The sequence below is a fragment of the Manacus candei genome, unplaced genomic scaffold (assembly GCF_025592945.1).
Source record: "Manacus candei isolate 608988 ecotype Guabito, Panama unplaced genomic scaffold, ASM2559294v1 h1tg000067l, whole genome shotgun sequence".
NCBI lineage: Eukaryota > Metazoa > Chordata > Aves > Passeriformes > Pipridae > Manacus > Manacus candei.
In genome coordinates, this window is record NW_026138115.1 from 5,043,163 (window position 1) to 5,058,951 (window position 15,789).

Here is a 15,789-nt window from a genome sequence, read left to right on the forward strand (position 1 = left end):
AAAATAGTGAAATTTTCACAAAAGTAAAACTGTTTTGTCATTTATTTCATGGAAGTAAAATACATATCTTTCCTGCTTTCCTCAATTATATATTGATAATGTCTGCCTGTCTTATTATTGGGATGGCAGTTTGTTCACACACTTAACTGTTCTTATAACTACACAAATTCCCTCAGGGCTGCTCATTCAGACTAAGCTTAGCAGCACCCATCTTTCAACTTGTTCTGCAAAGTAGTACAGTAAGAACATGGAATCAGTATGTCTTGCTTAGCTAGGAGGCTCAACATATTAACATCAGCAGTTCAGTAAAAAACAAATTAAAAATGCCTCATTTGCAATATATTACATTAAATAACGTAGTTCTTTCATATATTAATTGGTTTTTTTGTGCCATCCATTATACTTATGATTGTTCCTGATGTCTTCACAGTTCAAAGGAAGGCGGAGCAGTTAAGCTATGGGATCAAGAGCTAAAAAGATGTCGTGCCTTCAGACTAGAGACAGGACAAATGACAGACTGTGTTCGCTCTGTTTGTAGGGGCAAGGTAAAGAAAACCTCCTGTCTGTAAAATAAAGCTTATAATTTGTAGGTTGTTCTGTAAATATCAGATAAATGACTTCTGCTTTCTTTTATAATTAATATTTGAAATTAAAGGTTAAGTTAGAAGGTGTCTACAATGGATATTGCAGCAGAAGAACTTCATGAGATCTCAGTCTTACTTAGGATAATATTCATATATATTTTTTTAAAGACTAATTAATTATTTCTTTTCTATTTTCACACTTCGGATGTCAAATATCAAGTATCATTACAAGCAATAACTCAACTAGCATTATGATTTCTATACAGCTTTGTACTTCAATAGATCAGAGGAGTTTAAAAAATAAAATAACTTTGATTATTTAACAACTCAATTTAAGCAAACTTTCTTGACAGAACTATAGCTCTAGATTATATCTTTATTACTGTTCATCACGAGTGGTTAATATATTACATCGGAGATAATTCCTTCACTATTGTTCAAGGGGAAAATTCTCGTTGGGACAAGAAATGCTGAAATAATTGAAGTTGGAGAGAAAAATGCTGCATGTAACATTCTAATTAATGGTCATATGGATGGACCAATCTGGGGCCTAGCCACGCATCCATCCAGAGATTTTTTCCTTTCTGCTGCAGAAGATGGCACAGTAAGACTCTGGGATATTGTTGAAAAGGTAGGTAGTTGTTTAGTAGTGTTGCAGACTTGAAACTTGGTTTTTAATGTATTCTGAGAATAATCCATCTGATACTGTTATCATGTTAACAAACTATTAGTGTACGGTGCTTTTAAAATATGGACAAATCATAACAGTTACTATTTTGGGATTTGTATTTCTTCACAGAAGATGCTAAACAAAGTCAGCTTAGGGCATGCAGCTCGTACTGTTTGTTACAGCCCAGAAGGTGATATGGTAGCTATCGGCATGAAGAATGGAGAATTTATTATCTTGCTTGTGACCTCTCTAAAAATTTGGGGGAAAAAAAGAGACAGAAGATCAGCAATTCAAGATATCAGGTCAGAAAATATAATCCCTTTGCCTGTTGCAGTATGCTAGAAATCTCTAATATTTTGAGTTTTAAAAGTACTGTTTTGTGTTCTGAGGAGCATTGCAATGATATTTCAGAGAGCTGGAATCAATGAGAGAATTGTGGAGTTTTTGTGATTACTCTGATACCAGGAATAAAAAGGAAGGAGGAGGTACATGAAGATAAGAGAGAGCTATCGGTCAAAAAGACTGATGGAATGGGCACCAGTGATGGGTGGTGTTCCTCAGTGGCTGGCATTGGGGCTGTTGTTGTTTTACATCTCTGTTGGCAGTGTGGACAGTAGTGTTGAGTGCACCCTCAGCAGTTTTGCCAATGACGCCGAGCTGGCACGCTCGAGGTAAGAGATGATGTGCAGGAGGTAAAATGAGATCAGAAATTTAGAGATGAAGACTGGATTGTGAGAGATAATGCCTGTCTGTCAGTTTGCTCTTCGTTGTGTCTGTTAGAAAAGATTTAGAAGTCAAATTTGCCTATTTCTTGAGTGGAGGACAAGAAGTTTCTTCTCTGGGATAAACTGGTCACGATCAGCTGAGGAAAGCTTTTGGAGAGCTAAGTGAGATGACAGAGAAATATGAGCAAACAGGGACCTTGCAGGAGTTAGGGGGTGGTTGGAATCAGAAAGCTGTCCGATGGTACGTTTCAGAGAGAACAGAAATAAACTGCCCTAGTAACACAGAAGGGGCTGTGAGGAATTTTTTCAGCTCAGGAAGCTACTGAAGACTAGAAAGGAAAACCGGAGGAAAAAACCCACTGTGTGAAGACAGAAGGTCTGATTTCACATCTTTTCAGTACATTTCATTTAGAAGCTCTGGCTTTTCTTCATTTACACCATTTAATTTTTCTAGCTTGTAACCTTGTAAGTTTAGTATCTGAGAGTCAAAGTCATCAGGGGCATGTCACAAGTTGTTGGACCATTGAGATGGTCATGACATCAGGTAATGAACAGAAGTATTCAAGAGATGTTCCCAGTTCACTTATATGTGTCATCTGTACCAAAATTATTGCCACTTTTGACTGGATATGTGTTCCCTGAAAATTTCATTTAAAAAGTTATTGTGCTTAACAGACTAAATACTCTGCCTCTCTCTAGTTCTGGATAGCAGATGCTTGAAATGCAAATGTGTGCTCCTCAAATGTTAGAATCTGCTGTAAGTGCCAACCTGTGTTTATCTCTTCAGGTTTAGCCCAGATTCTCGATACTTAGCAGTCGGTTCCAGTGAGAATGCAGTGGATTTTTATGATCTGACTTTGGGTCCCACACTAAATCGAATCAGCTATTGCAAAGATATCCCAAGTTTTGTGATCCAGATGGACTTCTCTGCCGATAGCTCTTATCTCCAGGTATCAATCATTAATTGTTCAAGATACTGAATTAAAAACATGCAACAGATGTTCTGCAGGTGTTCTCCTTTGACTACTTCTAAATTTTGTAACTAAATGTTGGTAATATGTTGCTGTCACTAGACTGTTACTTTGTTGTAGTGATAAGTGGATGCCTTAAATTTTGAACAGTATTCCTGGAGATTAAATATAAGAAGTAAGCATAGAAATGAGAAACAGGATTCAAAATCACTGTGCCTCCCTGCTTTATTATCTCTGATGCTGATGGACCATCTTAAAAGAGGAAAGAGTACAGTCTGTCATTATGCAGGCCCAAGCAGGGCCCTGGACTCTGACCATTACACTCTGCCCAGGGTAATGCCAACAATGGCATTACAAATCATTTTAGTGGTAATCTTTGTGGAGCGTCACCAAAATCATGGTGTTGCAACTCCCAACCATAGGAGGGCTCAAGAAAGTTCTTAAAATCAAAATAAATTCTGTATAGTTTGCTTTCTATATTTTACTCACATCTGAGAGGAAAAGTAAGCTTCTCTCATCATCAAATCAACATTTACAGGCTGAGAGGAATGCTTTTGCATCAGTTTTAAAGATAGGAATTTATTTTGCCTTATTTGAGTGTACACACACACTAGCACACAATATATAGAGAGAATTAATATGTGCAGAATGTGAGATGTTTCAATTGTTTTTTATTAATTAGAGATTTAAATGTTAAGATATCTTATGCTTTCTCACTGTTGCTTTTTGCGTGTATGGATTTTTGAGAATTTTCAATTCATTGACCAAGTTTCCTTAATAGCTAAGTTACTTTATGGAGTAAGAGATAACTGTCAAGAAAATGCTTTTCAAAGCCCTTTAGATTTATACTTTCATCTTTTGAAACAAGTTAATCTATTCTAAATTCTCTGTGATCATCTCAAAGGTCTCTACGGGGTCTTACAAAAGGCAAGTGTATGAAGTGCCTTCAGGAAAACAGCTTGTGGACCAAGCTGTGATTGACAGAATAACATGGGCTACTTGGACAAGGTAAATGATTCACGTATTTACACCTGTTAAAACACTTGTAACTCCCAGGAGAAACACCTACTGTTTAAAAGCGTATTTCATCCCTTCATTCAGTCACATATTTTCTTTTAACACACCCATCTGCTCTGGCAACAGATCAGCAGTACAGCAAAAGGCAGTGCACAGCAGATTCCCTCATCAGACATGAGCTGTGTGACAGTGAGGACGTCCGATAAACACTGATCTCTGACAAAGTGCCTTTCTACTCTCTGGCTATCTCTAGCTCCTTTGGTGCAACTCTTGCAACCTCAGGAGTTTTTTCATTGCACTGTGCAAATTATCTGGAATACTGCACTATTTGCTTCAAAATAGTGATGAGAGTACATTTCAAAACCAGAGACAGTACATATCAAAATCAGAGACAATACACAGCTGAGGTAATTCAAGTTTATTTATAGTATGAGACTAATTGTAACTGTATAACAAAGTTGCTATTAACATTTGCAAATAAAAAAGCATGCAAAAGTACTTTTAAATGCATTAAAATTATTATATTTCTTTCAAGATATTACATGAAGAATGATACCATGTTTTTTTTTTAATTAAAATTTAAATAATTTGTTTTCTATTTATGCAAATCTGATTTTTTTGTGCCTCATTTCAGTCTCCTTTGCCTGCTTTCAGTAATTATCCTCTAATTATCACCCTCAGACAAAAATTGAGAATAAATACCTGAAAGTTTTCCACATATGAACCACTTTAAACAATAATAATCCTGACTTTGCTGCAAGACATAACTAAAACTGTAAGCATTTAAAGGGCTCTGAAAGACTCATTTTCTAGATTTCTGTTTTTTCTTCGGGTAATAAGTTTTTGTCACCTCTTTGATATGAAAACAAGAAACTGGTATTTTCTGACCCAATTCAGTGTGTCTGATGTAAATCATGCCTTTTTGAATGCTCTGAATTGAGGGGAAAGAATCACAGAAAAATTCCCAAATCATTCACCTATTAACAAATGCTTGTTTCTGTGCTTTCTTGGAAGTATGCATATACATGGTAAGCAGAGCTGAATAAAAGCCTTTTTATAAGGCTTTGCAAAGGCAATTTTCTGGAATCTTAAAATAATTAAATCTTCAGTGGACTCAGAGAAAATTTCAATTGATATAAAAGAGTTACAGAATCAACAGAGCATAAGCTGAAACTTATTCTATTTCTATTGTCCTTTCTTTATTCCTTTGTTCTTTTTTTTTTTTTGTAAATGCCTCACTGGACAATATTAGTACTATTGATTTCACTTCTGCTTCTTAGTGTTGCCATGGGCTACAACATTTTGGGAATTATATCACTGAATCAGTTTCAGAAGCAATTATAGAATGATACAAAAATTAATTACAGAATAAAACTTATAGAAGTCATGTATGTGTGAGAATAAAATGTCAAAATTTCATTTTTATGGAACTGGTTACAATATGCGAGCAGCTTTCTATTTTGTTACTCTATTGTTTTTGCTGTGGTTTTCAAGAGAATCTCTTTGCTGTTCTATTTCAGTGTTCTAGGGGATGAAGTAATTGGAATCTGGTCCAGGCATGCTGAAAAAGCTGATGTAAACTGTGCTTGTGTCTCTCACTCGGGAATCAATCTTGTAACAGGCGATGATTTTGGCATGGTCAAACTGTTTGACTTTCCATGTCCCGAAAAATTTGTAAGAATTTTTTTTTTTGCACGTTTACAGCAATAAGTACTGTTGATATTATGGTCTTGTCTTGTTTCTGTAGAAGACATATGATTGAAATATTTTCTTCTCTAAATTTGTAGCTTTTTAATATAACTTTAGCTCCATAGTCTTGTAAGCATGTTTCACCTCAGAGTTTTCCTACCATTTTGAGCAAGAGCTCTTGCTATAACCTCTTCTATATGCTGATATTGTCTGCTAGCCTGCATTAGCATAGTGCCTTCATACTGAAAATCTCAAAGCCTTTAGTAGTTTCCTCATCTTTGATCCTTTTCACAGGTGAGGAAGACAGCTGGTGATTTTAGTCCCATCTGTGTATCTCCATGGATGAAGGGTTTACGTATTTTTTACTAACACTGTCAGTTTGTTTCACTGTTTTTATAATTTTAATTTTTAGTGTTCTTTTAATTTGCTTTCACTGTTAATTTTCAGGGTTTGAGACTGCACAGTGTAAACTGCTCACACAATTACAATTAATTTTTTTTTTTCAGTGTTAGGAATTTTACACAAAATGTACAAGTTAATCATGTGACAAGATATATTTCATGGTATTGTGTCAACTTGATCATTGTTCCCAGTTTGCAAGCGCTCTCTCATTTGGTGACATCTCACTCTGCACTGCAGCTCAGTGGTAGTTCTCCTTCAGGAGATCTTTCACATTCGATAACCTATATAACTTCTGAATGATATAAATATGTGATTCAATAGAGAGGTAGATTTAAAACATGCATGCCTTGTTTGATTCAAGAGGGCACAGAATATTTAGACTGTCTCATTCTGTTGTTGTTTGGGGTTTTTTTCAGGCAAAACACAAACGATTTTTAGGTCACTCAGCCCACTTAACTAATATTCGATTTACAAGTGGAGATAGATACGTGGTCAGTGCCGGAGGGGACGACTGCAGGTATGTATCCTTTCCATTGCTGTCCAAAAGTACACAGCAGTAGAGATGGACAGTCCATAACAATGTAAAGTTCGAGTTCAGCCTTCAACTTTTTATCCATGTGCTTGCTTTCCTGTTGGTGCATGAAGAGAAGGATATATAAATAACCCAAATGTTAATGAGAACAGTTAAGATTTAATAAGTTAAAACATTAACATCTGTATTCAGAGCATCATACTTTTAACTGAAATTTTTCTTTTGGCTGTGTTAGCTGTTTCTTTTAACAACATTGTAGTCTGCTGTATTTCATATTTAATATCTGCTTGAAAACACAGCTTATTTGTTTGGAAATGTGTGCATATGCCTCATTGAGAGAGACATGGAGACCTGCAAGAGGACACTGCATGAAGTACCAGGCATGAAATACCCAGGATTGCGATGTGACGTTCTACTGTGCCCTGCATGTGTAAGAAATGGTGCTGCCCCAAGACACAGAGCACTCTGTCTCTGAAAGACAGGTACCTAGAGTCTGCCAGAAGGATGGACTGTCACAGATATGCTGAGGCTGCTAGATTTGCTTCAGTATCAGATAATCTGGGTTGGTATTCCACTCACTGCCAGATGTTGAAAATGGAATATGTGGATAAACGGAAAAAGTGAATTGTTAATCAATGTACAGTATCACAGCAAGTTCCTGGGGTTTTAATCAAGCGATGCTATTTCTGACCTAGTGCTGTACATTGATCTATTTTCAGCATGAATGTTTTTCATTTAAGTTTTGAGGTCTAAATAGCATAGATAAAAAGAGTATTCCGTATTTTATTACTGAAAGAGACAGTATATTAACTCTCAAATGAATAGTATTTTAATAAATGTTTAATTATTATAATGGAAATTATATTTCTATGGCTGGTCAAAAGGAAACATCATCTGGTGAAGCAGAAAATAACAGAGCTGATTCCTTAGGACTGAAATATTTCTGTATTTAGAGGCCTGGGTCACAGTCATGTCTGGTGAAAGCCATTGGATATGCATGATCTTCATGGCTAATTTAGTGTTTTTGTTGCACTTAAACATTAAATTAGTTCTGTGAGCAAAAATAGATTTGCTCACTTTGCGAGTGCCTTTCCCACTACCCAAAAGTCTAACTCCAATTTTTGCCTTGTGAATAAAAGTATTCTCAGTGGAAGAGAGATTATTGCTGTATTACTTGACTGGGCTGTTAGCCTCCATGCTGGAAATGAGGACTAGGGTGAGGATTTTGTAGTCTTCTTAATCAATAAAGCTTTGGATGTCACCAGTGGCAAAAATAGAATTTCATAGCAATATGAATTCATTTTATTTTCTCAGCATCATAAGGGAGATTCAGAGAGAATATAAACTTTCCAAGCATTATATTTTGTACATTTGATCTTTTTAACAGAGTTAGGACTATCTGGGAGAGGTCTCTACTCAGATTTCTCTTTTGATTGTAAAAAATGTCCAATCATATGCTTCTTTAAATGGACCTGCTGTCATCTCTAGCATTTATTCTATCCTGTAACATAACTGAGACTCTGAGTTGGAAAAACATTTCAGTGATAAAAAAAAACCTGAACAAAGCTATGTTTTGGGTACAAGTGAGGAAGATTTCATCAGCTGTTTGTCTAAATCATGTCACAAAGATGCATTACAGACAGTTAATTTTCATGCAACATAGCAGGGAACAAAGTCACTAATTATCAGCACTGCTCTCATCATGGCATTCTGCTGTGAACATAAAGCTCTCTTTCTCTGTGTAAGCCAGCATTGCTTTGGCAGTGGCACTTGTTTAGGTCTGTCAGTAGGCTTTGGTATTATTCATCTCTTGCATTTTTTTGTGCCAGATACAAGTAAAAAAGAAACAAACCTCATCTCTTCTTCTGAGTATCTTGTGTGCATGGTGGTTACAGAGGGAATGGGAGGGCTTGCAGGTAGAAAAGGAGAAAAGTTACTGAGCCAAACCTCTGTGCTCTCCTACGTTCAAAAAGACTTGTTATGTTCTATACAAAGTTAGTTACCCAACTGTCTTAGGTAATATATTTTATATATCAAACTATAACAAATATTTATTTTAAAGAAGTTTATGAACTAAACAGTTATCAGGTTTCTCAGCATGATGGTTCTTAGCAAAGTCTTGCCAGTCATGCAGCTGCTATTCTACAGGAGCAAACACTGTGTGGATTTGGTCATGAGTGTACAGGGAGATCTTGCTGGTAACATTTTTTACTTTAGGGGAATTACATATGAGAATTGAGATTAGACCTAATCTATCTCATAACCTTGTTTCCTACCTGCCTGTTTTATATGAAAATTAGTCTCTGGCATTTAAATCTTATCTATACCAGAGAAATAGGTTGCAGTGTGCTATTCTATGGCTGTGATTCTATCCCTTATTAAACCTGTCTCTGCAGGAGTTCTTGACTTGAAGTAAGATTTATCCTGCCTCTATTTTAAAGTTGCCTTGGATCATGATGGATGACTGTTAAGAGCTCCCTCATAGTCTGTCCTACTCAGACTGCCAGATCGAAGTCCGTATTTTTCTGTCTCTGAGTTTTCCCCTCAAAATCCTACACTTAATGAGCTCTTCCACAGGCCTTCACCCAAAAAAGGAGGTATGTGGATCAAGAAGGTTTGTTTCTCAGATCCCTGTCACTGGTCCTCTTCTCCTCCCTCCCCCTACCCTCTTCATTAATGCCGTGCCTCTCCACTGACAATTTGTCCATTGGTGCTTTTGCCCTGAAGAATCCCCAAGGCCGCACCAGAGGTGAAAGACAAGCAAGAACTGGGCGGGCGAATTGCAGCAGGGCTGCCCCGGGAGCTGCAAGGCTGATGGGCTGAGCCTCCAGATCTTGTGCTTCTCCACTCTCTTCCAAACCTCATTGCTACTGTAAAGGGCTGGGATGGGAGCTGGAAGCTGAGGAGCTCTTAAAAAACTAAACTACCAGCATTGTTCCTCCTATTGCAGCCCATATTGGTAGCTAGTATTTTCCCTGGCAAAACCGCTCAGTGGTTTGCCAGGTAAAATGGGATCAGCCAGCTGGGAACGATCACAAATAGTGAGGAGAGGAGTGAGCAGAGCCTCAGTTGCAGTTTTCTTCCTGAGGACAATTTGGAGCATATTCTGTAGGTGCTGAAGAGAAGAGCTGGCTGTAAGCATGATCAAAGTTGGCAGCTTTGTGGGGTTTTTTTTGGTCTTCTTGTCTGTGATGGTGCTTTGCTACTGTGCCTCATTTGCTGTTTACATTAAATGCTACTGTAGTAACTTGCTCGTTGTTGCCACCTATGCTTGAAGCGTGTGTATGTGGGAACAGACTGTGTTCCAACAGGCAGTGGGAGCTCAAGGCTGACTGCTCCACATAAAAGGCAGAGGATGACAGAACCCTGAAGGATAGGTTAGGGAAGAAGCTGGAATGTGGAGGGAGTAGTGACAAACTTTAATTTGGAAGCATCAGAGAGAACTGTGGGCAGGAGGGCTCTGCCTGAAGCTGAAGAAAACCTCTTCTGTGGTTATACAACATCAGGCAAGGGGAGGTGAAAGTTCTTTTATAATTTAATCACTCATAGTGGATAATTTTGTCCTGTAGCTTGTTTTTTTGGTTAGTGGCAAACATACATCTTTGGGATCTTTAGTCATCAATATTGTTAGTAATAAAAGAAATTAACTAGAAAACTGATTCAATAAAAATAAAATGGCGTTTCACTTAAAAAAATAAATGTGCCCTTGAAAGCTGTAAGTGTGCTTAAAAAAAAAGAGAAAGAGGAAAATCCAGCTCCTACGAGCAAGCAAAATTAAACACGTTTAGAACTGAAAGTTGCCACAGTGCAGGAACTGAGGAATGTAGTTGAAAATTAGGTCAGAGAGAGCAAATTAGCCAAATATGTCAAATCATTTAGACTTGAAATCCTAATTTATTTTTTTTTATTCTCAAGGAGGCAGTTGTCATATATGACTTTCTGATTTTGCTAGGGAAAGCAAGAGATGGTGTAAAACTAAAATAAGGAAAGGATTTCAGAAAATTAAGCCTATTTTATCACTTGTTGACAGCTGAAGGAAAGCACATATTCAGAGGAACGTCTGACTTTGCTCTATATCAGTGTTTCAGTGTTAGCAAGATTCATTGCAGCATAACTGAACTTCATGCAAGTCCAGGTTAGTGCTGACCTACCATCAGGAAGCAGGCACATTGCAGATGGGTTGTCTCCTCAGTCTAGAAACTAGACTGAAATAAAGGACTTCAATACCAAGAGCAGGACTTTGAGAGCATTCAGGAGTGGCTTAGTTTAAAACCATGACCCACTTTCAGCTGCTGCCTAAACCACTCCAACCCCACTGTTTGCCAAGACACACAGTGCCCTTCAATAAGCCCTGAGCTCCTGCCTGTGCAGCATCTCACCTGCTCTCTGGGTTGCACCAACAGTGCTCGAGTCTCCACATGCACATGGGGGTGACTCCAAAGCCGGGCACTGGAGTCCCATGTTGGACTTGCTGTGCCTGGTGCAGTGGTGTGACAAGCAAAGGATCTCGGATTCAAATGCAGTGCTTTAAATGGAGTGCAAGGTGACATGTTCCCTATCTCATTGTCATGTGACAAGCCTTAATCCTTTAAGATTTTTCTGTTTTAAATTCTGTTAGCATAAGCTATAGACAGATGTTGTCTTGTCAGTGTTTTGGACACAGTGGAGCATCCTGTAGACTCTACAGAAAGGGAAGTAAGATTGCAAGTCACAAAGTAAATTGCCACATCAGTGATGTAAATATCCCCTCGTATTGCATTTGTATGGGTTTTTGTTCTCACTGGTTTTTTATGCTTCCTTGCAATCTGCTCTGTTGTCCTAAATTTTTAGCACCATTTGATTTTTGCTCATGTGGATAGATCCATGTGCTTGCCAAAGCCTGCTGTCATTCTTTATACCAATCACTGTGGTGTGGTTAGACCAAGCCCATTTCTTTCACTATCCTCAACTTCGCTCTTTAATTAACTTTGACTTCAGATTTGAACTCTGCATATCTCATTTTAGGGAAAAAAAATAGTTTTAGGTGTATAATATAAATAAAAGCCACAACAGGTTTCCTTGCCAAAATTATTTGTAACTAAGAAGTACTAGGTGGGTTTTGTCCAGTCTACTTGACGCTAGAACAGGTAAATGCTTGCCATCCCTTTCTCAGTTTACTAACAGCAAACCAGTCATAACCTTGATACCTTCACCTATTTTGTTTTGGGTTTGTTTTTTTTTTGTTTGTTTGTTTTTGTTTGTTTGTTTGTTTGTTATTGACTGTGAAACCAGCAATCCAACCCATTCAGTACTTCTTTGGAAAGAAAGAGGAAAAAAAGGAAATCATGGAACATATGTTCTCTTCCCCATCCCCAGTGGGTGTGCTTAAAAGTATAAGCACAGTCACAATAGGCAATTCTTATAATTTCCATGATACTTATAATTTCTACTTCTTTTTGGAATTATGGAACATAAGGTGGAGGAAACAGTAACAGGAAACCAGAAATTGTTTGAGATGGAGAAAAGGCAAATGAAAGGAAAGCAGAGGAAGGAGCACTCATAAACAGGGAAAGGCAAGACCAAAGAATTGATATGGCTGGTGGTGGGTGGCAAACATCTTGTTTCAAATGGAAAGTATTCAGTGGCTCCTTGGAAGAGCAAGGACTGGAGAGCAGCAGACAGCTCAGGAAAGGCTGCAGGCAACTTTGGTTGCTCTGTTTTTGGGATGATGCAGCCACTCGCATTCATTGCTCTCTCCACTCCCATTCCTGTGGGACACCTGTTGAGTGCTGAGGTTCAGCAGCTAATGCAGATCACCCACAGTGGCAGTGGATGCATGTTGGAACAAAGAAAGTACTTATAAAGATAAAAGTGCTCTGTATTGAGAGCTCAGGCAAAAGAGTTTAAGGATGTATTTTAAAATGCTACTCATCTTTCCACCTAAACCAAACACTGATTGTTTTAATAGGCCTCTTCTGAAATATGTTCTTTAAACAAAAATTATTAAACCAAAGAAATATTATACAGAAAACTCTTCATAATCAAGCTGTATCGATTACTGCTTCTCTTATTTCTTTCCCACTGAAACTTTATTCACCAGTTCTTGGTTCTGTTCCCAGGCATTCACAACATTTAAGAGGACAGACATCAAAGTCATGGGCTCTATTATATTTAACTCAGGATGTGACAGAGAGAGGTAACTGCAGAGGGCAATTCAGATCATATATGAGCTCAATTTTCCTTTGGTGATTCCTTGCCATGGGCCTCCATATACAAAGTCAGGTGAATGTAATGTAGTCCTACAAATATATCTGAGCAGAAATAAGTCAGTAGAGTTCTTCTGGACCTTTACCCGTAGCAACTCTTTGTAAGAAGCACAAAAGCTGTGCGTGAATAGCTGGACTGAGTTTGGGATGTGAGAGGCAGAATATTCTATACTTGGTATTTTTGGATTTCTCTTCCATAAGCCAAAATATGAGTTTCCTGAGTTTCTGTTGCTGTTCATGAGATAACTCCAAGACCCTACAAAGTGATTTTGCCCTTAGGAACACATATCTATCTTGCTCAGTTTGGGCACAGATGTCATGTTAGAGCTTATTGAAAAACAACAAACAAAAAACCCCACAAAAACAAAAACAAACAAAACAAACAAAAAAACCACAAAAAAACCTCAAACAAAACAAAACCAACAAACTTCAAATGTCTTTTGTGTTTAAAGATGTCCCCCCAGTTATTGTCATGGTTGTTCCAGTGATGTAAAGATGTGTGTGATTCACATCATTCTACATTTGTAAAAGAATGGGGGAAAAGACGAGGGCTTAAGGAAAAAAAAGTAGATTATTGAAACAGGCATTGCATTGGCGGGTTCTGAAGAAGGGCTATAGTAGGGGGGTATTTTAGTTTCAGTCTTCTGCAGGATTATAAGCCTTTAAAGAAAACAAAAAAAACCCTTTTCATGTAAAATTCTCCAATTATTCATCCATTAGCTTTGGCTATTACTACTCTTCTTTCTTCTCACAGAAGCCCTTATCCCAACCCCCCCCAGCTGCCAAATAGATATTTTTCCCAATGGAGTGGCTGAGAGAGGTCGGCTTTTACCACAGCTTTGCTTTTACTCGGGTGCTTTGCAATACAAAGCCAATACCAAGCATTATGTTGCTGAAAATTAATTCTCTATTAACTTAGTTGCAAATTCTTGCAACTGGGGAGGAGGGGGGGAATCTTTCCATGCAGTGGAGCTGGAAGTGGTACTGCTGTAATGCCACGATTTTTTCAACCACCAGTTGCACCCAGGACATGCTCTCCAGTGTATTCTTTGGGAATCCAGTGAATACCCTTTCTAAGGAAACACCAAGCATGAACACAGGCACAAATTGCATGAAATAAAAATGGTTTCCTGTACTTTTGTGAAATGTTGGTGCTGTTGGGTAGTACTTTACACATTTCTGGTCTGTTTTTCCTTTACTTGCTACTGCGTACCATGGTGTTGTGGTTTCGGGTGCGAAATAGCTCGTTTGTTTGTTTGTTTTAAGATGTATCCAGTAATTATAAGCTTTGTTTCTCCTTTTTAGTTCAGTTACGGGTATACAGCATAGTATATTAAGCAATGGAAAAGCTGCATTACTGATTTGTGAAGAAAGTAAAGGCATTTTTAATGTAAAATTTCACATTAGAATATGCTCAAGACCACAATGGTAACTTGAAATAATGTAAAAAACTAAATGCATTAGAGCAGTTCCCTTAAAAAAAAAACCAAGAACAAAAACCAACATAACACTTTCAGCTTTGTGGCTTGATTTTCATTCACTATTTTTTAGCAGAGAAAAAGCAGCAGCTCCTTTTCTCACACTGAACACTGTGCAGTAGGTTATAACCCAGCACAGATGAAGTGCAGCCATGGAGGTGGTTCTGGTCTTCTGCTGCCCTTACAAATTATTGTCTCCTCATCTCACACAGAAAACAGCTTCATGGTGGCAGCTATTTCTGCAAGGGACAGCTAATGAAGGCATTGGGAAATGCTGTAAAAAAATGATGTTCTTTGCAGTCTTTCATCTGGAAATCCATTCCAGTGCTCCCTGCAACACCAGACCACATCCTCTCCTCCTCCACTCCCCTGTCAGGTCACCCTAAGAAAGTATTTTACTGTAGGTCTTTAAGCTTAAAATCCAGTTGTCTGTTCAGATTTGTTGTTTCATTATGGAGTGTGTCAGATAATCCCTCTTGCTTTAACAAAAAAAAAAAAAAAAAAAAAAAGTATTTTAAACTAGTCCAAAGGTCTGGTCATGTATTACTGTGATAAGGATCATGGGTTTAACTGTACTCCATTTTGGTTTCCACCATGAACATCTAATTCCTGTAACAATGTTGTATGTTTATTTAAAGTATATATATATATACACATATATATAAATTAAATGTCAGATTTTTGCATTAATTAAGATTTTTTTAAATTTGAATATGAACTTTGAGTACTTTATTTAAAAAAAAATATTTAAAAAATACTTTCCTGGAGTGTTAAGTTTCAGAATTCAAGACTATATTTGTCAAATTTAAGTTTAAAATATGTAGCTAACATTGTTTTCTGATACTGAATGTAAATATTTGTAAAAAGAAATTCTTTTGTATATTTTTGTGCAAATGTAGTTCCCCAAAAGATAAAAAAGATTTAATAAAAAAGTGCATTTATGTTACTGCTCAACATTTTTCATCATTTTAATACCACTTAAACATATATGGGCATGTGTGTGGATTATTTTTTTGCCATAAGGCACAGGAACTTTCTTGAAGGAGAGAATTACAGAATGTGCCCGGTAGGAATAAAGGATTCTTCAGAAGGAGGTTCAGAGAGGTATCTTATTTCTTCCTGGTATAAATGGAGACATCTGAGAGCATTTATTTTCAAGTGAAGTGGCATTTCAGAGGCTTTTTAAATGGAGCACAGCATCAATAATTCTCTAACTGTTCTGACTTATGAAGTGTTTTGTTTCCCTTGTTTTAGTTTTCTCCCTGTTTTAGAGAGTGGAAGGGCTATGATGTCTGTTGTGCTGAAAAACACCTAAAAGCCAAAGCATTTGCTCTTTTTCCCTGTGCTGGGGTGGAGAGCTCAGTGCTGGTGCTGGAACAGCAGAGCAGTTGTGTGCACTGTACCAAACACTTGCTGGACAAAAAGTAGTTCTGGTGTGATCTGAATTCAGGAACAAGCTTTCTGAGCCCTTCTGCT

At 37.5% G+C, this 15,789-nt stretch overlaps 1 protein-coding gene across 3 annotated transcripts in view; it reads left to right on the forward strand.

The window, feature by feature from the left end:
• The window catches only part of EML5 (EMAP like 5), a 115,136-nt gene extending 99,869 nt beyond the window's left edge, over positions 1–15,267 (forward strand). For all 3 annotated transcript variants that reach the window (XM_051806583.1, XM_051806584.1, XM_051806585.1), the window contains 8 exons: positions 431–545; positions 1,027–1,215; positions 1,384–1,556; positions 2,767–2,929; positions 3,855–3,958; positions 5,488–5,641; positions 6,475–6,575; positions 6,890–15,267. In XM_051806583.1, the coding sequence (XP_051662543.1) occupies positions 431–545; positions 1,027–1,215; positions 1,384–1,556; positions 2,767–2,929; positions 3,855–3,958; positions 5,488–5,641; positions 6,475–6,575; positions 6,890–6,926 (1,036 nt within the window). In that variant the 3' untranslated portion in view covers positions 6,927–15,267. The remainder of the gene's footprint in view (positions 1–430; positions 546–1,026; positions 1,216–1,383; positions 1,557–2,766; positions 2,930–3,854; positions 3,959–5,487; positions 5,642–6,474; positions 6,576–6,889) is intronic.
• The last annotated feature ends 522 nt before the right edge of the window (positions 15,268–15,789 follow it).